This window comes from Physella acuta, unplaced genomic scaffold (genome assembly GCF_028476545.2).
Source record: "Physella acuta isolate Inbredline_101_S28 unplaced genomic scaffold, ASM2847654v3 ptg001462l, whole genome shotgun sequence".
In the NCBI taxonomy this organism is placed as follows: Eukaryota; Metazoa; Mollusca; class Gastropoda; family Physidae; genus Physella; species Physella acuta.
Genome location: NW_026732977.1, coordinates 28,013 through 55,000, shown reverse-complemented (window position 1 = coordinate 55,000; position 26,988 = coordinate 28,013). Strand labels below are relative to the sequence as shown.

At 33.3% G+C, this 26,988-nt stretch overlaps 1 protein-coding gene across 1 annotated transcript; it reads left to right on the top strand.

Annotated features, from left to right (window-relative positions):
- The first annotated feature begins 5,399 nt into the window (after positions 1 to 5,399).
- Positions 5,400 to 26,483, top strand: LOC131928089 (anoctamin-1). The gene is made up of 24 exons (XM_059284005.1): positions 5,400 to 5,752; positions 12,274 to 12,353; positions 12,644 to 12,799; positions 13,105 to 13,200; positions 14,017 to 14,055; positions 14,764 to 14,912; positions 16,326 to 16,438; positions 17,481 to 17,536; positions 17,968 to 18,071; positions 18,393 to 18,527; positions 19,103 to 19,263; positions 19,654 to 19,736; positions 21,383 to 21,454; positions 21,550 to 21,627; positions 22,169 to 22,372; positions 22,573 to 22,721; positions 22,955 to 23,009; positions 23,158 to 23,258; positions 23,663 to 23,799; positions 23,972 to 24,124; positions 24,330 to 24,382; positions 24,673 to 24,851; positions 25,378 to 25,483; positions 25,751 to 26,483. The coding sequence occupies exons 1-24, from the start codon at positions 5,698 to 5,700 to the stop codon at positions 26,009 to 26,011; spliced, it is 2,775 nt and encodes a 924-aa protein (XP_059139988.1). The 5' UTR covers positions 5,400 to 5,697; the 3' UTR covers positions 26,012 to 26,483.
- The last annotated feature ends 505 nt before the right edge of the window (positions 26,484 to 26,988 follow it).

Here is a 26,988-nt window from a genome sequence, read left to right as displayed (position 1 = left end):
TATATATATATATATATATATATATATATATATATATATATATATATATATATATATATATATATACAAATATATAGGCATAGTAGTATTTAGAAAGACGAATCGAGTCAAGCTATATTTAGTTGGGGTCGTCAATACACGACATCATGCTTTTTGTGCCAAATTTATCCCCTCCCCCACTCCCCATCGTTATACTTTAGCAGATCACACACCAGCAGAGTTTATTTCATGCATCTTTTCGAGGGGGGAAATTGTCAGAAAGAAAATACTGCATACCAGCCTACACATTTCTGCTAAGGGGTATAACCAAGACAGGTTGGTTTTGCCAAAAATATTAACTGAGTCGTTTCCTTTGGAACGAGTAATAAGGAAAATGAAAATACTTTGACATATTTTAGACTGATATTTTTAAGTAACCAGTTTAAAAATGCACATTTAGGAGAAAAAAATACACTGCCGAAAATCGGTTTTTAGAACCCTATAATTTACATGCAACAGTCTGACGTCTCTTCATCTCTTCAGAAAGACTCAAGACAATTGTGCATCTTCTAATGTTATGTTAAAACATTACTTTTAGCCGTTACTGGGGTTGGGTTATGCATTCATTTAGTTAGATTTACCTAGTTTATTATACTGAAAGATTAATATTCATAAATATATAAACTATTCATCATTACATTTGTTATCTGCGTTTCATAGTAGCTAGAGAGGCTACAGGTAACAAAATGTCATATTCGCGACCACACATGTCAATAAAGATGGATGGGAATAATTCCTCAGTTTTAAAATAGTTCGTTTCCCCTTTTGTGTCATTACAAGAGACGTCATTCGGCCCTAATGATGTAACAAGTCAGTTGCGGATTCAAAGCTGTATGTATTGTTATGATAGAAAAGAGCTATGATTGTTTATTTGTTTAAATAAAGTGCAATTGAAGTAATCGACTTTGTGTGAGCAAAGCATCAAAATAATTCAAAAACAGATAGGCCTACTATAGGATTAAATTTCAAGCAAACTTTGTTTTGGACAGTTGTGTATTGTTTTAATGCCCTATATAAAGGCTGCCATACTGATTGATTTTTATACGCTTTTTACTCTATCCTTTTATGCAGTGGCCTATATTATTTCTACATTATGTTCAGTGAGATTTCCTGATATTTCGTTACATTTTCACTGTTGAAATGTAACTAATTATGAGTTCTGAAAATAGTTTTCTATATGTAGATATGGCAAACCAAGCATAATATTTTGATCTGGCATTGAATAACTAAAACTAAAAAGGTGCATAACTCTTGGCCTGTCTAGATTCTAGATCTAGGCCTACCCACCGGTTTTTGACACCTGTGTGTTGCAGGTCTCTAGATCTAGATCTAGATCTAGATCTGTATGAACATCGCGTTAGGCGACATAAAAATGTTTAGTTAGAATAACCAATAAATCCCAACCCCCAGCATATCATGCGACGGATGTGACTTGTGATTTATTATTCTAACCTAGCCTAATGTAAATGTCGCTTAATAATCAGAACTGTGTAGTTTAGGACTACTGTATTTCGGCTAAAAAAGGGAACTAATTCCTTATTTAATATTTATCTATTACTACTGTAGTAGAGTGTCTATCTGACAGCCTCTGTCCAGCAAGGCAAGTTTTAAAAAGGTAGGGAGACTAAACAGATCTAGAATTCTAGTATTACTAGTAAAAAGTAAACTAAAACACTTACAGTACTAGATCCTACTACTAACACTACTTTAGTTACAGCCATACACTAAGAATACACTCAATACACTGTGACTAAAACTACACTTCTTAAGTTCTTAGGCCTAAATAAATACTAATACTAGATCTAGTAATACTTACTTACTTACTACTTAGTAGTAGAATTTGATGTCTAGATGCAGCTCTTCAGCTCCATGCACAAATATTATCAAATAGGCCTAAGCTAAATATTAATAATTATTAATTTTATTTTCAAAACTCATAAAAATATTGTTCTGCAACGCTCGGTAATGAACAATAAAATAATAAACATAAATAATAAACACTCGCTATTCTATTAGAATATTAACTACTCCCTATTTCAATGTATTAACTAATTGTCTACCCCAAATTGTAACATTCAACTTCATGGTGGATATCACAAAGAAACTAAACCAGCTAAATGTGAAACTGCAAAGAAAGGAAAATCCAGCATATGCCTTGCTTGAAGAAGTGGATTGTTTAAAAAAAAAAGACTTAATTTCGTAAGTTACTTTTAAAAAATCTGAAAAAAACATCGTGATAAACCCAACGCTACTATTAACATGAATTACTTCAGCATTACTACAAACAAAATGAAGGATGAGTTCACTGAGAGATTTGAGCAATTCAAAAGAAATGCAAGTTGATCCTCTCAACACAAAAACAAATGAGATTAACTTTGAGCTATTTGGAATTGATGCTGGTTTGCTTCAAATGAAATTGCTAGATTTTAAATTAAACATTTGTGGAGTGGTAAGTTCATAGATATCTAGAGCAAGTTAGAAGATACGGAGGTCCAGTAAAACATGCACGTTTTGTTGCACAAGTGGACAGCACTAAAATAAATGCAGCGAGTCGAGCCCCTATTATGTGACGGATAGAAAAATCTTCCAGGATGCCACAGTAAGGCAGTGTCGTAGCCAGGATCGTCTCATGAGGGTTCAAATTTTTTCCTGCATTATAAATGTATATATCAGAGGCGTAGCATCCCTCCCCGGCCCCCGAGGACAATCTTTTGATTTGCACCCCCCCTCAAACTTTTGATTTGCACCCCCCTCAAACTTTTCATTTGTACCCCCCCTCAAACTTTTCCTTTGTACCCCCCCCCCAGACTTTCGATTTTGCACCCCCCCCCCCCCGCTCAACCTTTATGTATCTACCGATATGGGGGGGGGGGGGGGGGTTCTAAACTGTATACTGGCTTATGTCCTCAACCAACCACTTGGCTCACTCTGACTCATACTCATCCTAGGTGTTAGCATTTAATTAAAGTATTAATTAAAAATTTACTGCACCTTAAAGTTTGAACCTACTTTGAATATTCTTTCAGTATTGTTAAATATTCATAATCATTATGTAATATGTGAACATCTAACTAAAAACAAAGTTTTGTCAATTTGTTTTGTAGCTAAATAACTTTATTTTCTCCTGACATGTAATCCTGCAATTTTATTTTAGTAAAATACAAAACAAATTATAGTAGTGTCTGCTGATCATGTGTCAAATGTTCACTGGGTTATAACCTTTAATGAATCATAATTGTATTAATTTAGTAGACAGTAGGATAGAAATAAAGTAAATAAACTAGCAACTTCATGTATGTTGTCACTCAGCACACTGGGTATCATGACCAGTCCTCACTCCCTTTTGTAAGTTAAGGTAGAGATTCTTTTTTCTAGTCCCAACCATAACCTGGTGTGTATGTTAAGATTAGGGAGTAATCATCTAATCCTATTGTGATGTGTATTTTAAGATGTATTTTTAACACCCCCCCCCCCCCCCCCCATTCACCCCATCTTTAATCTTTAATATCCAATTCTACAAACATATTTACATCAGTGTGTGTATTTTTAGAATTAAAATTTAGTCATAAAATAATATTTCTGTAATTTCATAAGTGTTTCCTAATAATTTAGTTGGATTACTTTTACCTATCCAGGCTGTTACGATCCCAGGAGATCTCAACCTGAGTTAACCCTATTAAAGGGGTAGGGGTGACGATAATTGTGTTAGAATATAATTACTGTTGACAGCCTTATTGACCTATGTGACCTTAGGGGAGACAGTATGGCGGGCGGATTGGAGGAAAATCTAGGAAGTTATCAGTAGGGTCTGACCTTTTAATGGAGGCGAGCGAGTTAACGAGATTCCTTCCATAATGTTGTTGACATGGAATAAAAACGTGCTTTTTAGATTTAGACCGTAAAAAAAAAATAAAAAAAAAAAACTTAAGCCTAAAATTAATTTAGAAATTTTATATTTTTAGAATAAATGCTATAAAAGTTGCAAATCCAGAGAACTTGAAAATAATTTGTTGAGTTTAAGGCTACATTTCTATTTATTTTCATCAAGCCTAAGTTATAACCGGATGTTTCACTTTCGTAAGACAAATATTGATTGGCTGTACAGTAACTTAGTGATCGATAACTATTTGTTTACAAAACTTTGCAGATCAAGTTTTTAAATAACAATGCAAATTTAAAACCCCATGACCTAGATTTCTATTTTTAGCTTACAATGTGTACAATAAAATCTATGACGGCAGGATGCCATTGTTTATGTCGCCATTACACGTGAAAACCAAATTGTTTTTGCTTTTTTTTTAAATTTTTATTTAGTTACCGAGAATATTATAAACATCAAATACATCCAATCTTTAGTAAAGTCCGAAAAAAACCAGACAGGCAGGATTTTAAAACCATATTAATTGTAACTACGCTGTGCATGATTTTTAAATGAATTTATACACCTCTCAAATACCTTTGAGACTTTTCTCGCTGGTGTCCATTAGGTACAGCAGAACTGTGGCGACGTACGAATTAGGTTAGGCTGGATGGAGAAGACAAAGAAAGGAGACCGTTATTTAAGGAGGGGTAGACTGGGGACAGACAGTCAGAACTCACGAGACACACTCGGACACGGACTCGTCTCGGATAGCTAGGTTTAGAGTAGATGGACATGGGTCGTCTCTGTGAGCTAGTGGAAAGCCACGACATGTATTAGACCTAGGCTAGGCTAGACAGTTAGGGACAAGTAGGGCAGTCGAATTAAGGACTTTAGCTGTTGTAGATAGTGTGTATAATTCTGATTGTTGCTCTTTGGTGGCGGGTTAACTTTAAGTGTTGTAATTTGTAGCAATAAATAGAGATCACTGAAGTTGGCGTTTATCTATTTTTATTTTTCTCCTTCTTGTTTACGATTCCCTGACTAATTCGAAAGGATTAGAGAAAGGGGGTCGTAACAAGGCAATATTAGGTGTCCACATTTTTCAAAAAAGTTTGGTGTCATTAGTTTACATCAACTGCAAAAGGGAAAAAATAGTTGTTAAGAATTATTGTGTCCTTTTTATATTAAATTTGTACCTCTTTTTAATAAGAACGTAGTTCCTTTTTGTCATGTTAGAAAAAAAGCGTCCACTAAATGTGGTTTGAGGAAATATACTGCACCAAAATGTGGTGAGAAAAACTTGTCTGTATGGAGATCTTTTCTGAGTTATTTGTCTTTAATGACATCTTGAAAAAACGTATTGTTAATCAATAACTCCTAAACTTTGGTATGTAAATAATATAAGAAAGAAGTATTTGAACACATGACACATTTATAATAAAACAACTCTAATCTCTATCAACTAGCTATCTCAACTTCTTGTGTGAACAATCTAATGTACACTAACACTAAATCTCTCTACTAAATGTATCTATACATCCTAGTATTATCCATACATCCTATTAGCTCACCAACTACCCATGTTCCTCTTACTTGACTTGTCTCTGATTTGATTCAAGCTGACCAATACTACTGTCCTAGGTATTGCACCTAAATTGTGTCATTACACAGTTGCTACATTTAATTAGGGGTAAGCAATGTGAAAAAAATATTTTTTGACTTTTTGTACCAATTGAAAAACTAATCATAACTTATGTTACATGTTTTCATCAAGGTTGAGAAATTAGACATAAAAGATGTCTAGAGGAGACGAAGACATCAAAATTAGCATGCTGCATGCTGATGATGGAGGTAAGCATATAAACATGGTTGTTTCTTCACTAGTCAAACGTTTTCTTGTTGTTAATGTGATACCGGCTGTGAACCCATTTAAGAACTTGACATCCTTTTGCATTTGTCCTGCACTCTTTATGTTTCACCAGTTAAACAGTCCACTAAACCTTAAAAAAAAAAAGTGAAAGAACTCAGACAATTAAAAAATTTTAGGAATTCATCCTACTGAAGTCAAGAACTATTAAATTAATATTAAATTAAAAAATAAAAATAAAAACCAGAAGTAAACCCAGTTTTTGTCATGTCAGTTTAGTAACAAATTAGCAACCACAGTTACTAGTCATAAAACCCTAATTTGATGCCAGTTTTTTTAGTTGTTTGAGCAGCTAAATACAATTTGACTAGCTATCTGACAAATGTCAATGTATTCCGTCAGCTGTCTGCTTGCTCAGGCACATCTGTGTTAGCTCTTTTTTATTTCACCTTCTTATTATTTATATCATGCGGTTCTTTCATTGTCACAGCACATGTTTACCCTTACCACAAGGGTGTTACAACACTTTGATAAGTGCATCTGCACATTTATATCATGAGGTTATCTCATTGTTTATGTCATTCTATTGGTGAACACATAATCTGGGAAACATGATATATTGATCAACTGCTTCAGCAACCAAGATGAATAGACCATTAACAGACTTAAAACTGTTAAGCAGCAGTTTGTCAGATAAAATGTTTACAAGTGATGAATATTATGTTACATCTATCTAAAGTAAAATTGCATAGTAGCTTCTTTCAGCTTGTTGAAAAATTACATCGGACAATATAATGAGATTTACAAAGTTATACTGTAACATTTATGAGATTTGGCAACTGACATGTCTACATCATTGTAAGATTTGGCATCTAAGTAAGCACCATGATATTTGAAAGTAAGCCATGACATCATATTATAGGAGGTTGATCTGTGACATTTTTACATCACTGTAAGATATGGCATCTAAGTAAGCACATCATGTAAGATATGGCATCTAAGTAAGCACCATGAAGTAAGATATGGCATCAAAGTAAGCACATGATGTAAGATATGGCATCTGAGTTAGCACCATGATGTAAGATATGGCATCTAAGTTAGCACCATGATGTAAGATATGGCACCTAAGTTAGCACATGATGTAAGATATGGCACCTAATTTAGCACCATGATGTAAGATATGGCATCTAAGTTAGCACCAAGATGTAAGATATGGCATCTAAGTTACCACCAAGATGTAAGATATGGCATCTAAGTTAGCACCATGATGTAAGATATGGCACCTAAGTTAGCACCAAGATGTAAGATATGGCATCTAAGTTAGCACCATGATGTAAGATATGGCACCTAAGTTAGCACCATAATGTAAGATATGGCACCTAAGTTAGCACCATGATGTAAGATATGGCACCTAAGTTAGCACCATGTAAGATATGGCACCTAAGTTAGCACCATGATGTAAGATATGGCACCTAAGTTAGCACCATGATGTAAGATATGGCACCTAAGTTAGCACCAAGATGTAAGATATGGCATCTAAGTTAGCACCATGATGTAAGATATGGCATCTACGTTAGCACCATGATGTAAGATATGGCATCTAATTAAGCATCTAAGTTAGCACATGACGTAAGATATGGCATCTAAGTAAGCACATGATGTAAGATATGACATCTAAGTAAGCACCATGATGTTATATATGGCATCTAAGTTAGCACCATAATGTAAGATATGGCATCTAAGTAATCACATGATGTAAGATATGGCATCTACGTAAGCACCTAAGTAAGCACCATGATGTAAGATATGGCATCTAAGTAAGCACCATGATGTAAGATATGGCATCTAAGTTAGCACATGACGTAAGATATGGCATCTAAGTTAGCACCATGATGTAATATATGGCATCTAAGTAAGCACATGATGTAAGATATGGCATCTAAGTTAGCACCATAATGTAAGATATGGCATCTAAGTTAGCACATGACGTAAGATATGGCATCTAAGTTAGCACCATGATGTAAGATATGGCACCTAAGTTAGCACCATGATGTAAGATATGGCATCTAAGTAAGCACATGATGTAAGATATGACATCTAAGTAAGCACCATGATGTAAGATATGGCACCTAAGTTAGCACCATGATGTAAGATATGGCATCTAAGTAAGCACATGATGTAAGATATGGCATCTAAGTTAGCACCATGATGTAAGATATGGCACCTAAGTTAGCACCATGATGTAAGATATGGCATCTAAGTAAGCACATGATGTAAGATATGGCACCTAAGTTAGCACCATGATGTAAGATATGGCACCTAAGTTAGCACCATGATGTAAGATATGGCACCTAAGTTAGCACCATGTAAGATATGGCACCTAAGTTAGCACCATGATGTAAGATATGGCACCTAAGTTAGCACCATGTAAGATATGGCACCTAAGTTAGCACCATGATGTAAGATATGGCACCTAAGTTAGCACCAAGATGTAAGATATGGCATCTAAGTTAGCACCAAGATGTAAGATATGGCACCTAAGTTAGCACCATGATGTAAGATATGGCACCTAAGTTAGCACCAAGATGTAAGATATGGCATCTAAGTTAGCACCATGATGTAAGATATGGCACCTAAGTTAGCACCATGATGTAAGATATGGCACCTAAGTTAGCACCATGATGTAAGATATGGCATCTAATTAAGCATCTAAGTAAGCACCATGATGTAATATATGCCATCTAAGTTAGCACCATGATGTAAGATATGGCATCTAAGTAATCACATGATGTAAGATATGGCATCTAAGTAATCACATGATGTAAGATATGGCATCTACATAAGCACCTAAGTAAGCACCATGATGTAATATATGGCATCTAAGTAAGCACATGATGTAAGATATGACATCTAAGTAAGCACCATGATGTAAGATATGGCACCTAAGTTAGCACCATGATGTAAGATATGGCATCTAAGTAAGCACATGATGTAAGATATGGCATCTAAGTTAGCACCATGATGTAAGATATGGCACCTAAGTTTGCACCATGATGTAAGATATGGCACCTAAGTTAGCACATGACGTAAGATATGGCATCTAAGTAAGCACCATGATATTTGAAAGTAAGCCATTACACCTGATCTGTAATATTTTTTCTATACATTTATAGCCTGTAGCAAGTAACAACATGCAGGGTAAGGAATTCCCATTGGAATAATTTCTGCTACTTGATGATAGCTTTTGATATTACTCTCCTGTTTTGTAACCTTATATTCTGTATGTGCAAGTTCACTTATTAAAACTTTGGGTTAGAAAAATGTAATAAGGATAAATATAGCCACCCTATTGGCCTATTAGAAAGTCCTGATTAAAACTATAGTTTCCACCATTTGAACATCTAATATGGATAGATTTTCCCCCTTCCATTTTAAGCTTATATATTACTACTGCACCCTTTGCTTCCATTGTATCTGAATGCTGAGGTTTGTTCACCACCCCACCCCCACCTTTAGAAAACACAGGTAAAATAAAAAGGAAGTCACATACTGACCTATTTTCCCATACTAGCAACACACTACAATTTAGAATGTGCTTCATGGAGTAGGAAATACTTTATACAGCATGGATTACAGTTGTTTTTGTTAACCAAGTGGAGGATTTGTGTGTTAGTGTAGTATTTAAGTACATAATAGGAAATCTCTTTGATATATTTAAGAGGTCATTATATAGTAGGCTATGTGTTTGCTCACTTGAGTGTAGGTAAAGATACTAGACTAGGAAGAGTGCAAAAAAGTGGTGTTACTTGTGATACTTAAGTTAATAAGTAGGTACTAGAAACTTTGGTATGAAAGCTTGACATGATACTTCTGTTGGATTATAGACAACATCATGCGATGTCAAGTAAATGCTTAAATTGATAGTCAGTTCTGAGTTAATCTCTCTTGATGTGATGAAGATGTATTGATTATAAATATAGTAGCAGTCCAATAGAGTAGGATAGTTTTTCTTTCAATAACATTAGCCCCTGATAATATACCCAGCCTATATTGGGAGTGTACCATGCCTGTACAATTAAGTCACTTTTTCCATGAATTAAAATTAAATGATGGATTATTTTGTTGACTGACAATAGTTTAATAGAATTAAGATATAACAGAAAGAGAACAGTTTTATTTCTTCCTCAATGACACAATTGTTCATGAAATCCATTTAATCCTATTTGGATACTTGACATAATCCGTTAAAGTTTTTGCCATAATGGGGAATGCATTGCACTCAAGTAAGTTTTGAAAAGTTTTAACCATGGTTCAATATTAAAATGTTACCACTGATTGTTAAAATATTGCAAGTACATATAGGTCTAGCACGAGACAGCACTTTAAAATGGTAGAAAACTATTTAATGGGGAGCCTATACCGCTACCATATATATACATATATGTTATAGCATTTATTATCTACATTAGAAGAGCTTTTTTTTTACTTCCCATAAACTTTTCCACTTTTCCTTGACATTTATCTTATTTGACCACTGTATTGTACTTTATATCCTTGCATCCTATCCCATTTAAGCATACAAATACAATGATACAGTGCTAAATTAAATACATGCTGAGAGATAGTTAATATTGAGCCTGCTTGGCATAACCTACTTATAGCACCCATAGTCTGAAGTATTCAGTGTTATAAGAGCCATTTGTAGCTTGTAATCTTTCACAATTCTCTGCGGAGTCACCCTGGATAGTACTTTTGTACTTGTAATCCATTAACATTGCCTATACATACACTGGTTAAATCAGAGCCTGCTAAGCCTGACTAAAAGTTTAGCAGGAAATTTACTCAAACTTGACAAAAAACTTAATACTTTTGTTCTTCTTTTAAGGGCCATTTTGTTCCTCTAGAAATGCAAAGTTAAAAAAAAAAAACTATTTTAAAAAATGCTAGTACAACACTCAATTTATCAAACATTCCATCCATGGCTATGTTTCTGTGTTTTTTAAATTCATGTTAATTGATGGTCCCTTCAGCATGACAGATGACTTCAATGGTAAATAATGTGTTTACAAGTATAGGGCTACTGGTCACATAGTAGTCATACATCTTACTTTAGAATACAAGGACTTTTTTTTTACCATATAATATATAACTTACTATTATATACTATCAATTCTTTTGTTTTACAAAGTATGAGTCAGAATGTTTGTCATTAACTTATAAATACCTCTGATGTTAAACTTGCCTCGAGCCTACACCATACAACATATAACTACAGACACTAGATGGACTGAGAAAGCTGATATGAGAAAGTTGATGATCACATGAGAAAGTTGATGATCACATGAGAAAGTTGATGATCACATGAAAAAGCTGATGATCACATGAGAAAGCTGATGATCACATGAGAAAGTTGATGATCACATGAGAAAGCTGATGATCACATGAGAAAAAGCTGATGATCACATGAGAAAGTTTTAAAGAAACTTTCTTCCATGTCAGTGTGTATAACCCAAGTCTTTTAAAGAAACTTTCTGATATGGTAAAGTCTATAATCCAAGTCTTTTAAAGAAACTTTTTTCTATGTCAGTGTGTATAACCCACGTCTTAATATTCAAATCTTTTCTGCTCTGATGGGTTTTGTCTGGAATTCCTCACACAAAAGTTGTGCTCAAGATAACAGGAAAAAAAACTAGACTGCACAATACAGTTAAACCTCTAATATAGATTGCATGCAGTGGTCCATGATATCTTTAAAGAAAGAATGTTCTCTACCCATGGTGCTGGATTAGTGCCCATCCTTTTTTTCTATACAGCTAACAGTTTGCCAAGTTTTAGGTACTGTTGCACCAAGCTTGTCTCAGAGTTTTAGAACCCCTGAAAGTGTACATGTGGGTTTTTTTTGTTCCCACTGAGTTCAATGTTCATGGTGAAAAAAGTGTGTGGGTTGGTAAGGGTAGATAATCTACAAGTAAACTTGAACTGCATGGAAGATAGATATTGTCAGAGAACTATTTGTATTAGCCCACAAGGGACAGCACTCTGTAAAAAAATTATAACAAGTCAGAGAAGATAAAAATCTAATAGAGCAAATATTGGGGACAATATTTTAATTGTGAATATGTGCACCTGATTGTAAAATGTGTACATTCTGCAGCAGGGCAATATACATATATAATCCAGATTCTCACTAACACATTTTTTACTTTAGTTTTTAGTGTAAGTTTTTCAAGCATTAATCATTACAAACATAAACAGCAATGTTTATCAATTCTCCCTGTTCTAATATCTTCGGTCTATCTTATTTAATAATATATGTGTACAGTATGGAAATACTCAGAAAACAATGAACAAGATATTGATTTTATTTTAAAGTTGTTTTATCATATTTTTGTTTGTTTGACCTGATGTGTACAGAATTTTGTATTGTTTTTGTTTTTCGACAATCTTTCTGTGACTTTTAGCAAAAAATTAAAAAATGTGAATTATAAAAAATGTGTAATTGTAGGAAATGATGCGTATGAACCAAAACATGATGAGGGGGATGCTGATGGTCAAACTGTGGACAAGACTAAAGGCACACCAAAGGTCACACACTATTTATATCTCGTAACATGCTTATTTAAGTTTGGTTACACACTTATATCAATTTAGTCACACACTTTTTTAAACTCCATGCATTATATTTTATATATTCTATTTTAAATATGAATTTAATATTGGACAAAGTGCAATTTACCTTTAAACTAGTTTTTAAAGAATCTTGTTTAAAAAGTTGATGTTTGTAGATAAACAGGATTTGAATTGTGTAGCCTGTTTATTTGCCCGCTGAGAATACTGGTATGTTCATACCATGGCTTTGTTTCTGGCTGCTGTAGGTGAGGAATATGTTCTTTGATGATGGGGTGCGGAGGATTGATTTCATCCTGGCCTGGAGCACACAGGTCAACAAGAAAACTGAAAGGGCCAAAGATGCCAGGCTAGCCTTTGAGAAGAATTTGAAGCTGGAGGGTCTGGAGTTGGAATATGATTTGGTGAGTCCGTCTGTCTATGGTAGAGGTTCAAGAGCTGGGTGTGTAGTCAAGGAGTTTTTAAACTCAGGGGTCTAGGATGTCCATGAGTCTACCAAGTTCTAACAGGTTGAAGTATGTTGAGTCAGGAGAAGTGAAGTCAGTTGGGAACAGTGTTGAATGCTCTTTTCATATGCTGAGTGCTAATAAACCATTTAAAATCTTTTTTTAATAAATTATTTTTTTCGCTTATAGTGTAAATTGCTGCACATAAATACATATAAAAAACTGTATAACATTGCTTACAAATTGTATTTTTCGCTTAACAGAGAGGCAACGATGTCCATTTTTTGAAGGTTCATGCCCCATTCAATGTCTTGACGAGATATGCAGATATTCTCAAACTGCGCATGCCAATGAGGGAGGTGAGAAACATTATGTGCTACAAATTAGTACTGCTTGCCTTACTTTGGATTTCCTATTCGCATGTTTTGGTTACAGATTATTCTCCTTAGTATTTTAGGTGTTAGTTGGTCAGATTAATGAGATCATTAAAATTTTGGTTCCCTAGGTGTTAATGTTATTTCCTGTTTGACTTAAGCTTTTTCAATGGTTTATGGTTTGGATCTGTAGGTTATCTTTAGCGCTGTGTTAGCTAGTGATATGTTTCACTGAATGTTCATAATTTTGGCGTGTTATGTTTAGTGGTTAGATTCATTGTTTTCATTTGTTGTGTAGTATTTCACTATCTTTTACAGATTTGGTATGTATGAAACTTGTGATGTTTTTGTGACTGTATCACTGTTTCATTGTTTATGATCTATGTTTAACCGTTTAGTTAGTTTTTTATGATTTGTTATGTTTCACTAGCTAGTTATCACTTGTTAGATCTCAGAGTGTGTTTATGACGAGTACCACTGAGCAGCTCAATGTTTATGATTTCTATGACTGTTTACCTGAATGTTTATGATTTTTATGACTGTTTAGCTCATTGTCTATGATTTATATGACTGAGCAGCTCAATGTTTATGATTTATTTGACTGTTTAGCTCATTGTCTATGATTTATATGACTGAGCAGCTCAATGTTTATGATTTCTATGACTGTTCAGCTAGTTGTTTATGATCTCTATACTGTTTAGCTAATTGTCTATAATTTCTACAACTGTTTAGCTTATTGTTTTGTATGAATGTTTAGCTGTTTGTTTATGATTTGTTATGGATCACTGTGTATTTATCCAGGCACTTGCTGAACAGCACATTAAAGAAAGCCATTGGGAGGTTAGCTCACATTTCCATTTGCTTGAGTATATCTTTAACACACTAACATCATAATACTATAAATTGAAATTTTAAAAATATTTTCTACGTAATCTGTGAAATGTATACTATAAAAATTCTCACTTATAATTCTTTTAAAATAATATTCTTTAAAAGTAGATTCAAATTAGTTTACAGCTTTGTTTTATTTGCAAAATCAAAACAACAATAGTTTTGAAATAGTTTTAACTTTTTAATATGAACTGTTTTAACACTAAAAGACAGTGTATTTTAATGGAATATTTTAATGAAAATTGCTAAAATTTAATATTAAAGAGTATTTATTGTAATAGCTAGCCAGTGAACTATGCTAAAATCTGTGTTACCATGTGTTGATAGAGCTTCCGTCCAATCCCCTCTCCCAATTCCTATGCATGTCATTATCATTAACAGAGCTTAAAATTGTATTAATGGATTTCATTACATTATTTACATTATCATTCCTTCCTTAAAAAATGCATTCAATTTATTTGAAAAGCTAATTATAAAGGTATTAAATGCTAGTGTAGATAAGTCTTTTAAAACAAATGAGTATGAATTAGAAGTTTCTGTTTTGAAATGCCTATTTTGTTATATGATGAAACACTGGTGAATTGCCAGCATGAGCCATTATTTCCCTTCTGTTTATTGAAGCACTGTGTTGTAAATACCATTTCTCCCTGTATGCAGGCCCCCACCCCTACTGTGGGTACCAAGTTGTGGGACACAACAGTCAGGCTTGTCAGGAAGTTTTTTGTTCCGTTCCACTACAACGAGAAAGTTTTGCCTCCACTGCCACGCACCTACACCTGCTCCTATTCTGCCAGTAGGGAATATTTGTAAGTAGCTTAACATAAATGTGTACGCAAAATGTTCATATTCAACACAAGTGAGTTCATTAGCACCTACACCTGCTCCTATTCTGCCAGTAGGGAATATTTGTAAGTAGCTTAACAAAAACGTGTACGCAAAATATTCATATTCAACACAAGTGAGTTCATTAGCACCTACATATGCTCGTATTCTGCCAGTAGGGAATTTTTGTAAGTAGCTTAACATAAACATGTACGCAAAATGTTCATATTCAACTTAAGTGGGTTCATTAGCACCTACACCTGCTCCTATTCTGCCAGTAGGGAATATTTGTAAGTTGCTTAACATAAACATGTACGCAAAATGTTCATATTTAACACAAGTGAGTTCATTAGCACCTACACCTGCTCCTATTCTGCCAGTAGGGAATATTTGTAAGTTGCTTAACATAAACATGTACGCAAAATGTTCATATTCAACTTAAGTGGGTTCATTAGCACCTACACCTGCTCCTATTCTGCCAGTAGGGAATATTTGTAAGTAGCTTAACATAATCGTGTGCGCAAAATGTTCATATTCAACACAAGTGAGTTCATTACAGCAAATATAAATTGTATAACTAATATAGACAAATGGTTTATTAAATTGAAAACAAAAAAAAATTCTATGCATTTCCCTATTTATTACAAGCTTTTATTTAACTCACTTCCTCGTCAGTCTGTCATCAGTCTGTCGTCAGTCTGTCTAGACGGAAACGCAGGAGTGAAAATTCGGACAGTTCTACTTGACCGATACGATTCACAGTTGGCACGTGGGTCAAGACATGAAGACAATGCAATCTGAAACTAAATTTGACTTAATTGGATGCCTAATTATTTTTTTATTAATTAATTAAGATTTGGACCGAATTAGTAGGCATGTCTAGCCAACCACACCACACGCGTCATCACCTTCAATAGCTGCGCCATCACGTAATGGCTGCGTTCAAAAACCATTGCGCGCCTACTGAACGTGATGTTCAGTAGGCACGCAATGGTTTTTAGTCATGTAACTCTATTGTAAATAAAACATGTAAAGTACTGAAAAAAAAATTCATAAAAAACGTTTTAATAACAAGCTTTTATGTAATGATGCACTAAAAAGTAGAAAATAAATTATAGACTACTATTTAAATAACTATAAAGAAAAGCGTGGGTGTCTTCCTTAACATTAGTAAAGGTATCCAATAGATACTAAAGTGACCCATGCTTTTCTTTATAATTATTTAAATAGTAGTCTATAATTTATTTTCTACTTTTTAGCGCATCATTACATAAAAGCTTGTTATTAAAACGTTTTTTATGAATTTTTTTTATATTTAGAGTACTTACATTAGATCTAGATACCTTAAAATAGTTCCATATCACGTCTCATTTGTAATACTGCTGTAATCTAAACAGGTTTGACTTGGATAAAAACAAGTACTTCAGTAACTCAGTCAGGAGCTGGATTGTGGATTATATTTTGAGGAGGAAGTCCTTTACTGACAGTAAAACGGAAAACTTTGCCTTTGGTAGGTAAACATTTGTATTTGTATTGCAGGAGCATCCCACTTTTATTACAAGCTTTTATTTAACTCACTTCCTCTGTCGTCAGTCTGTCTAGATAGAAACGCAGGAGTGAAAATTCGGAAACTTCTACTTGACCGACACGATTCACAGTTGGCACGTGGGTCAAGACATGAAGACAATGCAATCTGAAACTAAATTTGACTTAATTGGATGCCTAATTAATTTTTTATTAATTAATTAAAATTTGGACCGAATTAGTAGGCATGTCTAGCCAACCACACCACACGCGTCATCACCTTCAATAGCTGCGCCATCACGTAATGGCTGCGTTCAAAAACCATTGCGCGCCTACTGAACGTGATGTTCAGTAGGCGCGCAATGGTTTTTAGTCATGTAACTCTATTGTAAATAAAACATGTAAAGTACTGAAAAAAAAATTCATAAAAAACGTTTTAATAACAAGCTTTTATGTAACAATGCACTAAAAAGTAGAAAATAAATTATAGACTACTATTTAAATAACTATAAAGAAAAGCGTGGGTGTCTTCCTTAACATTAGTAAAGGTATCCAATAGATACTTAAGTGACCCACTCTTTTCTTTATAGTTATTTAAATAGTAGTCTATAATTTATTGACTAGATGAACATACATGTGGTTGGACGATGAATATTACTAGCCTTTTGTTTTTAAACATACTGCAGCGATAAACACATTAGAATGCATTAATGTGCAGAACATGGTGTTATGACTGGTGATGATGGTGGTACCGATTTTATTCTTTGTTTGACGTGCAATTTGTTAAAAAAATGTCTGTCTCTTGTACTAGCTGTATAAAGATATATTTGAGAGCATAGAAAAAACAATTCACAATGTTATAAGTTGATATCTTAAACACAAGCAGTTTAAAAAATCCTTCTACTGTATAATCAAATGTCATAATGGAATGTTATGCTGAGCCATTGAACCCAAACAGCTACAAAATTACAGAAGAGTTTTTTTTATATTATTTCTGTATAAAAATCCACATTTTTATGTTTCTCCAGGTGTCAAAAAAATGATAGCAGATGGCTACTACACAGCTGCCTATCCATTGCATGAGGTGAGTGAAGTCTTCTACTTTTAGATAAACACAAATGGTCATACTGAAGGAAGTATAGTTCTAATCCCGTTGGTTTAAACTGTTCTGTCTTTACTTGGACTATATTCTGTACTTTTGTCTACCCTTGGCGTTGAAATATCACTTTCTGTTTACATTGCTATTTCTGTAAGGCCTGCTTCCATCCCCTCTACTTGTTCATACTGAAGGAATCAATTGTCACTATTGTAATTGATTAAAAATTTTAGTTTTTTACAACAGCTATTTATTATTTTTACAAATTAATTTGTTTCCAATGTACAATCAGTATCATTTTATCCTTGTGTGATAAACAAGCTCTTATAAAGCCAGAAGCCCATGATACACTAATGTCCCACTGAATCATGCCAACTAGTTGTAAACATATTCTAGCAAATTTTGTTCTTACACTCTAGGGCCACTGGAAGGCAGGCTCAGCAGATAATCCACGCAAGGTTTTGTTTGACCACTGGGCTAATTGGAAAAACTGTTTGAAGTTTCAGCCTGTAGATTACATCAGGTAATTGGTCTGATCATACATTAATTAGATATTTGAATTTTAGTAAAAGTTGATTAAATGATACATTTAGATAAACTAAAATTTTAGTAAACTATGGTTGCATGGTTATTCCTTAAAGCGCGCACCAGGTGGTCTTATGCGTTATAAGTTATGTAGCAGCAAAGCCACGATTGTAGCTTGGCGAGCTTTAAGGGTTATACTTGAAGCATATAGTTTATTTTTTTTTACAATAGATAATAGTGGTTTTTTTTTTACAAGAGTTAAAGGTTTATATCTTTCCCCAAAGAATTAAAAATTTAACTTTTCATCTCTGTGTCGCAGGCTGTACTTTGGTGAGAAAATTGCCTTATACTTTGCTTGGCTTGGCTTCTACACCACCATGCTGGTCCCTGCCACTGTGGTAGGACTGGCAGTGTTCATATATGGGCTTGCCATTATGTATACCAATGTAGCAAGGTAATTTAGTACATAGTTCATTATTTATATATTTCATTAATATAACATGATAAATTCATATATATATATATATATATATATATATATATATATATATATATATATATATATATATATATATATATATATAATTCTCTTCTGGGAGACGCTAGAAAACAAGCTGTAAACGCGCTCCCTACCACCCCACCCCTACATGGTCTTAGTGAGCTGTGTTCACTCTAAATGTTTATAAGCAGAGCCGGGTTTAGTGACGACTATTAGGGGCAGATAATTTAGTTTGAAACGATTTTAAACGTGGGGGGGGGGGGGGAGGAAGGGGGGGGGTTATGGTCCTTAACAAGCTACTTATAGTGTTTTAAAGAAATATTTTCAGTGGCAGCGTTGGTACTGTCGAATTCACAAATTATGAATTGCTGAAAAGTAGAAAAAACAACAACTAAATAGCGGCGTATGTTATGCCGCGGGCCGGCTCGTATATATATAATTTAGCTAGAGTTAATAATGTACTAAACCAAAGTATGAAGGTAAATTGATTCCACTATTCCTGTTTACACCTGAGCCCCTTATGTTTTCAGCAAGGAGCTGTGTGATACCTCCAACAACATAACCATGTGCCCCCTGTGTGATGCTCGCTGCCCCTACTGGAAGCTCAGTGATGCCTGTTCTCATGCGAGGGCCAGCAGGATATTTGACAATGGAGCCACTGTGTTCTTTGCCATTTTCATGTCACTTTGGGGTCAGTAGAACCAGAGTTTTATTACTAAAATCTTTTTAAATTAATTAAGCTTGGAACAATGGAGTGCATGTTATATCTTGTGAAGATGAAGTTTTCCCTACTATGACCATGTATGAAGGCATTTAACCCAGTATTTCACAAACAGGTTTTTATATTTACCAATAGTTTTCAATTCAGCTACCATTTTGGTGTTCAGTTAATGTTGTTATAAGTATTTTGTTTTCTTTTTGCTGGCCAAAATTGTCTTACTGCCAACAAACATCCATATAATCACTGATATAACAAAAGCTTTACAATAAAACAAATGCTATATTCACCAAGATGTTGTAACTGATTGTACCACATTTGGGTACCTTATTTAAGATTTTTAAAACTGATTACAAATTGTAGGTACTTTATTTTTGGAGTTTTGGAAGAGAAAGGAAGCAACCATCCAGTACAAATGGGACCTAACTACATTTGTACAAGAAGAGGTGAGTTCCTTGTTGTTTTCTTTACTGCAGTATAAAATTTCATATCAACGCTAAGTGATAAATACATATTTGTGTCAATGGGTCATCAAATTATTGTAATGCATTTGACACTGTTCATTGTATTCAAATACATTAGTTATGTTTGATGATGTTAAACAAATGTAGATCATCTAATTTTAACAGGATTCTGTTACATTTGTTTATCATTTTAGTTTACCTTGTGTTTATATTTGAATTTGATTATAGTTTACTTTATTTATATTTGTCATAGTTTTATTATTTTTTTAAAACTATTTTTGTGTTATTGTTTTTGTGCTATCCTTGTGTTTTTTTTATTATGTAAGTTGGACAATGTATGCAAACTTTGAATTTATGTTTGCTAGAATTTAAAACAAATCTTACGAATATTAAATAGTGAATTCTCAATAATGATCTAAAAACAGTAGAAAATTTGTACTGAAAATGAAACCCCAAACAAGTGCAAACTTTTGGAATCTTGTGAAAATAAATAGATGTGTCACATGACTAAAAACTTTTTGATCTCTGACCATGTCCATTAACAGATACCTCCTCAACTGTTGTGGCTAACATGACTATGTAAGTAAACTGGACTATGATTTGATGTTTAAGCACAGTTTTTAGTTCACTTGCTGTTAGCCATGGAGTTTGGACCATTCCCAGGATTTTATACTGCATGGAACTATATGTGGACAATACACATTTGATTTGTACCAACTTCACTGTTGGATTATAATCTAGAGTCTACAACATTTTACTTACTCTAAGCCTTGGATTTATGGCCTCAAAATGTTCTACTGCATGGGTCTGTATGAATGTGGACTACCAAAAATAGTGGAGCATCATCTAAAGTTTGTTGTTTTTGAAAAGTTAATACTGAATGGACAAAATGTTACAAGTATATTTTAGACTGATATTGCCAAACATGATGTCACAGTAATAGCTGTAATGGCAAGATTTTTGACAAGACAATTGATGCAGCAAGATCAAGCTGATTGTTATCAATAAAAAAAAATCAAGGAAACACAAATTGAAGGATTCTACATTCAGTGTCCCACATGATGAATTGCTGGAATAAACTTTTTCATATTTAGATACTTTCTGTTATTGTATTACTTTGAACTTTTTCTTGTTCACCATTATTTAGTTTTTTATTATCATTTAATTTAACCCTCACCAACATCAATTTTACAAATCTAAATGTTTTACCCCATCACCATTATTATATTTTTCTTTAATGTATTAACCCCTTCTCAGTTGTCACAGTTTTTACTTTTAGTTAATAATGTAGGCTACAACTTATTGTAATGTTAGATTTAGTAACATTTGATTCACAACATTAGTGAATAATGTATTCTTCTACTTATTGTAATGTTAGATTTAGTAACATTTGATTCACTTCACATTGTTGATATTTCTACATTTACTTTGTGTGTTGTTCTAAATGTACATATAAAATACAACTTATAAATACACATTTATAACAGAGAAAGATTTAAAAATAACTTATGTATATCATTTACAAATATGAACTCTTATAGTTGTTGTAATAGTTAAATGAATGAAGTATATTAGCCTGTACAATGTTGCTTGTACCTCATGACCTGATGTGTGCTCTCTCTCGCCAGGAACCCCCCAGGCCTGAATACCTCTCCAAACTTGAGAACTGGAGCGCCATGAAGATTAATCCTATCACTGGGGTCAGTAGACTATTTTTTCAATTGACTCACTACATCACTTATTTATCTTAATTTTTATTTCTTTATTTAATTCGAATTTTGTTTTGATTCTGCAGATCAAAGAGCCTCACCTTCCTTTCTGGCGCAGACGTTTTCCCATTTTCTTGACCTCATATTCAATTATGTTGTTTTTGGTAAGATTTTTACTTTTCTCATATTTAATTTTGGTAAGATTTTAATTTTTTAGAATTTTTAAATATTGTTCAGTTATATGCTTTTAAGATTTAATACACTATCAACGGAATCAATTAAATATCTTTAACTTTTCTTACACATTTGTAATTTTAATAGAGTATACATCAAGATTAAATTATCAAATGGGTGTTCTATTTCCCATTTTGAGGCTGCTGTTGTCTAGAGTTCTGTAAATTTTCTGTGATTGCAAAAATTGTTGTTTATTTCCCATTTTGAGACAGATGTCTACTGTAAAATTACTGTGATTATATAAATTGTGGATTGTTTCCCATGTTGAGGCTGCTGTTGTTTAGTGTACTATAACTTTTCTGTGATAACAAAAATGATATTTTATTATCTCATGTGCAGGCTGCTGTTGTCTAGTTCTGTAAAATTTCTGTGATTACAAAAATTGTGTTTTATTTCCCATGTTGAGACAGATGTTGTCTACTGTAAAACTTCTGTGATAACAAACATTATATTTTATTATCTCATGTACAGGCTGCTGTTGCTGTGACTGCTGTGATTGGTGTTATAGCCTACAGGGTGTCAATGCTAGCTGCTCTACAACTGCTGCCCAAGCAAGTCTCAAGCAACTCCACTGTTGTTAAATCAACTGCTGGCCTCATTTATGAGAATGCCAGTTTGGTGACAACTGTAACAGCTGCCCTCATTAATTTGGCCATTATCATTATTCTCAATTTGGTAAGTGACCACTATCAGCCCTCATTAATTTTGCCATCATTATTCTTAATTTGGTAAGTGACCCTTAACTGCCCTCATTACTTAGGTCTTCTTCATTTCTCTCAATGTTAAATGACAACTAATTTCCCTTGTTTACATAAAAACACATGATCATAGACTAGACCAGCATTGAGCTATTGATTGACTTTCTCTTCCTTAAGGTTTATGGCTACTTGGCCTTCTGGCTAACAGACTGGGAATGCCTGAGGACTCAGAGTGAATATGACAACAGCATCACCATCAAGCTGTTTGCCCTGCAGTTTGTTAACTACTTTTGCTCCATCTTTTACATTGCCTTTTTCAAAGGACAGTAAGTGAAGATATTACATTCACTTTTTAAGACTCTAATAGTAACATTTAAATTTAGATAAGAAATTAGGATGAAATGAGTTTCTGAATTATGTTAAACAAAAGTGATATTTTACTTGAATCAGGATTGTCTTAGGAGCTTTCCAGATTCCATATAAATCAATCTGAAAAGTATTTTTATGTAATGTTTTGTTCCTATTTGTAGTACTAAACTTATTTATCTTTTTAACATAGATTTGTCGGCAGACCAGGAAAATATAGGACAATATTTGGAGGTCGGCAGGAAGAGGTAAATTAGCTAAGCGGAGATTATTAGTGATGTTAAAAATTAATAGATTTATGATAAAAAACTTTTTAGGCCTTAGTATTATACAAGAAGTAATTACCACTGAGAGATACATTTAATTATCAAAACCTTGTAACAATCTTGTTTCAAGTGTGAGGCTGGTGGCTGTCTGATTGAGCTTTGTATACAACTGGCCATCATCATGGTGGGAAAACAACTTATCCAAAACAACTTGATAGAAATTGTTGTCCCGTAAGTTTTATAGCTGTATCATATGTTTGTCTGTTGAGAAATCTCTAGTTGTAACCACATGAATTCTTGTAGAATTTGTTTGCCTAGAAACCATAAAAGGCACACATTATCTTCTTAATATTTTAATGTTCATTTATGGGGAGGTGGTTCTGTTTTAATGATGTGCAACTTGTTTCAAAAAACTCAATCTGGAAAAAAAAATGTTAAGAAAAATTATTGCTGGATGTACGTGATGTTTTGATAATAGATCTAGTGGTTTGGATTTCTGTGATGATCTGCCTAATGTGGGTTTGGGGGGGGGGGGGGGGGGGGGGGGCTGGGTGGTTCTAAAATAATTTTAATGATGGGCAGCTTTAATTTGTTGACTAAAAAATTTTTCTTTGTCTAACATTGAAACATTTCAGGAAGGTAATAAATCTGATCAAGAGGAAACTGTCAAAAGAAACCAGAGAACAAAAGCTGGCCAAAACAGCCTGGGAGAAAGACTACATCTTGGCCCCTGCTGAGTCCATGTCACTCTTCTATGAGTATCTGGAAATGGGCAAGTAGAGTTTGTATTTCTAGGTTAACTAATCAAATAATCATTAAGTTGATTAAGCTACAGTTTTATCATTGAAAATATATTGTTAATATTGTACGTAATGTGTGTTTTAGTAAAATATGTTTTTAAAAACATCAGCAAGTGTGTCACAATGTGATATTTCTTCTCTCAGCCCTACAGTTTGGGTTCCTGACAATATTCTGTGCTGCCTTCCCACTGGCTCCCCTGTTTGCCCTAATCAACAACATAATTGAGATCAGGGTAGATGCCAACAAGTTCACTACACACTTGAGGCGGCCCCTAGCTGAAAAGTCTGCTAATATTGGTAAGACATGTTTTTCTTAGCCCCTTGTTCATGGATTCTGCTTTAATAAATTATATTCATAGCAGAAATTGTTTTATTTAAGGACCTTAAGTCTATAAATTTTATTATTAGAGTATTTAAAGATGGATAATTAAATATAATGAGTTTGAAAAATAACTTAATTTATTGTATTTAAATGATTGTTAAAATTGTTTTCTTCTAATAGGTATATGGTACAGTGTTCTCTATGGTATCTCCAGGATTGCTATTATCTCAAATGTAAGTTTAACTTGGATACTTTTTTTACAGTAATTTATCTAAAAGCTACTTGTAACTGGGATGCTTTTTTTTTTACAGTAATTTATCCAAAAGCTACTTGTAACTTTATTTATGATGTTTTAACCAGAACTAAGGATTTTTTATTAAGTATCATTGTGGAAACATTGCAGACAGTGAATACAGATTTATGAACGACTCTGTTAATTGTTAAGTTTAAAAAGTATTTCATGGTGAGATATTCAAACAGTAAATACAGACCTATAAACAGTTTTGTATTACTGGATCTGTAGGCCTTTATCATAGCGCTGACATCTGAGTTTATCCCGCGCCTGGTCTACACGTCACGCTACAGTGAAGATGGAACTTTGAGTGGCTATGTCAACTTCACCATGGCATATTTTAACACCTCAGACTTTGCTGTGGAGGATAGACCAAAGGATTTGACTCATGGAGTCGTGAACATTTGCAGGTACTTAGAGTTGGTTCTATGCCATGACACGCTGGTCCTATAAAAACTAGATTTCCTAACATTTTGTGACATTTTTTGTGTGACAACCAAAGTCTCACATTATTAAATCACCAGGTTTTATTGTTTTGACAGTCAGTACGTTTTCACTATGTCAAATAATGTGTTGCTATTGGCGTTGAATTTTTCTTACTATTGAAATGATTAAAATGATTTCCTGACCAGAAATAAAGCTGTAGTTTTGTTTTGTGATGAGGTCACAAAATAGAGAAATTGTATTACTATTATTTTATTATTTAGATATTTTAGTAACAGTTTAACTGAACACAGCTAATATTTTAATGTTTTATGATGACAAAATATAAATTGGTGAAAGTAATATACAAAATAAAAAGAATCAACTACAATGAATATCTAGTATGAAAGCCGTCAGAAAGAGAATATTTTGTTTTTACTTCACATCCAGGTGTTCACTAAGTAAGTTATTTTATTTCTATGTATTTATTATTGTAAATAATGTATTCGATAGATTTAAAGACTTCCGTAATCCTCCGTGGGAGGATACAGAATATCGCAGGTCTACTGTCTTCTGGCATGTTTTAGCAGCAAGGCTTGCTTTTGTTGTTGTCTTTGAGGTTTGGCTTATTCTTATTTTTTAATACATTTATTACACAGAGGTATTTAACTTTAGTTAAATCAATGCTAAAATTTATCCTAGACCTAGAAATTAATTTATTTCAGTTACATTTTATTTGTTTGAAATACACATTTTTTTGTCCAGTTTAATCTTCAAAAATTTAAGTTAATTACTAGAAATATATTTTAAAATGTATTTGGTAATAATTGTCTTAATTAATTTGTCTTTGTTCCATATTTTGACCTACTTTTTTCTGATTTGATAGAATGTGGTTGTGGTGATCACAAGTCTGATGTCCTGGCTGATCCCAGATGTACCAGTCCTGCTGAAGGAACAGATCCACAGAGAGGCTTACATCACCAATGAGATCGTCTTGAAAAATGAGCTCAAGAGGGCCCACGGGGAAGACATTTTGACAACCCCGGAGGACACGGATGGGGAGGAGCATTACTCCCCTCATCACAGTGATGATGTGGAGATGTATTCGAGAAAACCAGACAGGCGAGCAGACACAACGTACATTTAGTTCCAGATCATCTTATCATACAAATATTTTTGGATATTTTTCTCACAGGTGCTTTATCTATACAATAATACAGAAACTTATTTCTAGACATTTTTATACTTTAAAAGAAAGCTGATATTTACAAACAATATTTGAAAAGATAATTTTATCATATCCTCATTGAATTCCCCTATTGTGATTTTTTAAAGCCTTCTCCTCCCAGTTTTTTTACTGTTTGTTTAATTTCTGTAGTATATTTTATACTAGTGCAAGATCTTCTAATATCTTCTGTAAATGCTAGAACAAAAAAAAATGTTAAGAATGCCTTCCATTATAATGTTTGTTAGAGTTATGTTTAAATGCTATATAACTTCAACAATTGTTGTGAAATGCAAGTCATATGCACAATTTTTAAAAGGTTTAATTTAAATTTTAAACTAGAAAATGTGATCTAAATATAATGCTTTTTTCTATTAGCCATAGCATCATAACCATATCAATTCAAACTTTATTTTTCATTTCATTATGACTCAACATCTGGTGTGGAAAGTACGTTTTTAAAATATTTTTTTATGGATAATGTATTTGTTTAAATTCAAAGAATGCATTGATGCAAGTGATTCTGTTCTATGTATTATTAGCCGTAGATTTTAGTGTATGGAGTTTGAATGAATCCATAACAGCATTGCTAATATCTAACACTAGTGGTTTTTTTTATATTTGCACAATTTTGTTTTATTAACTGTACAGTATGATTTGACATTTTGGTTTTTTGCTTACATTTTTTTCACAAGATCACATAAGCTAAATGAATTTTTTCCTGAATTTTTGTCTGAAGTACTTTTAAAATTAATAGTTCTTTTTTTTAAAAAACATTTTCACAATTTTACGTATTGACTTAATTAATATCTTAATGCACCTATACTTTAAACAGAATCTCCTATACAAACGTTTCATGTGTAAAGAGTTATTATTTTCACCCAAAGATGGGAAGCTAC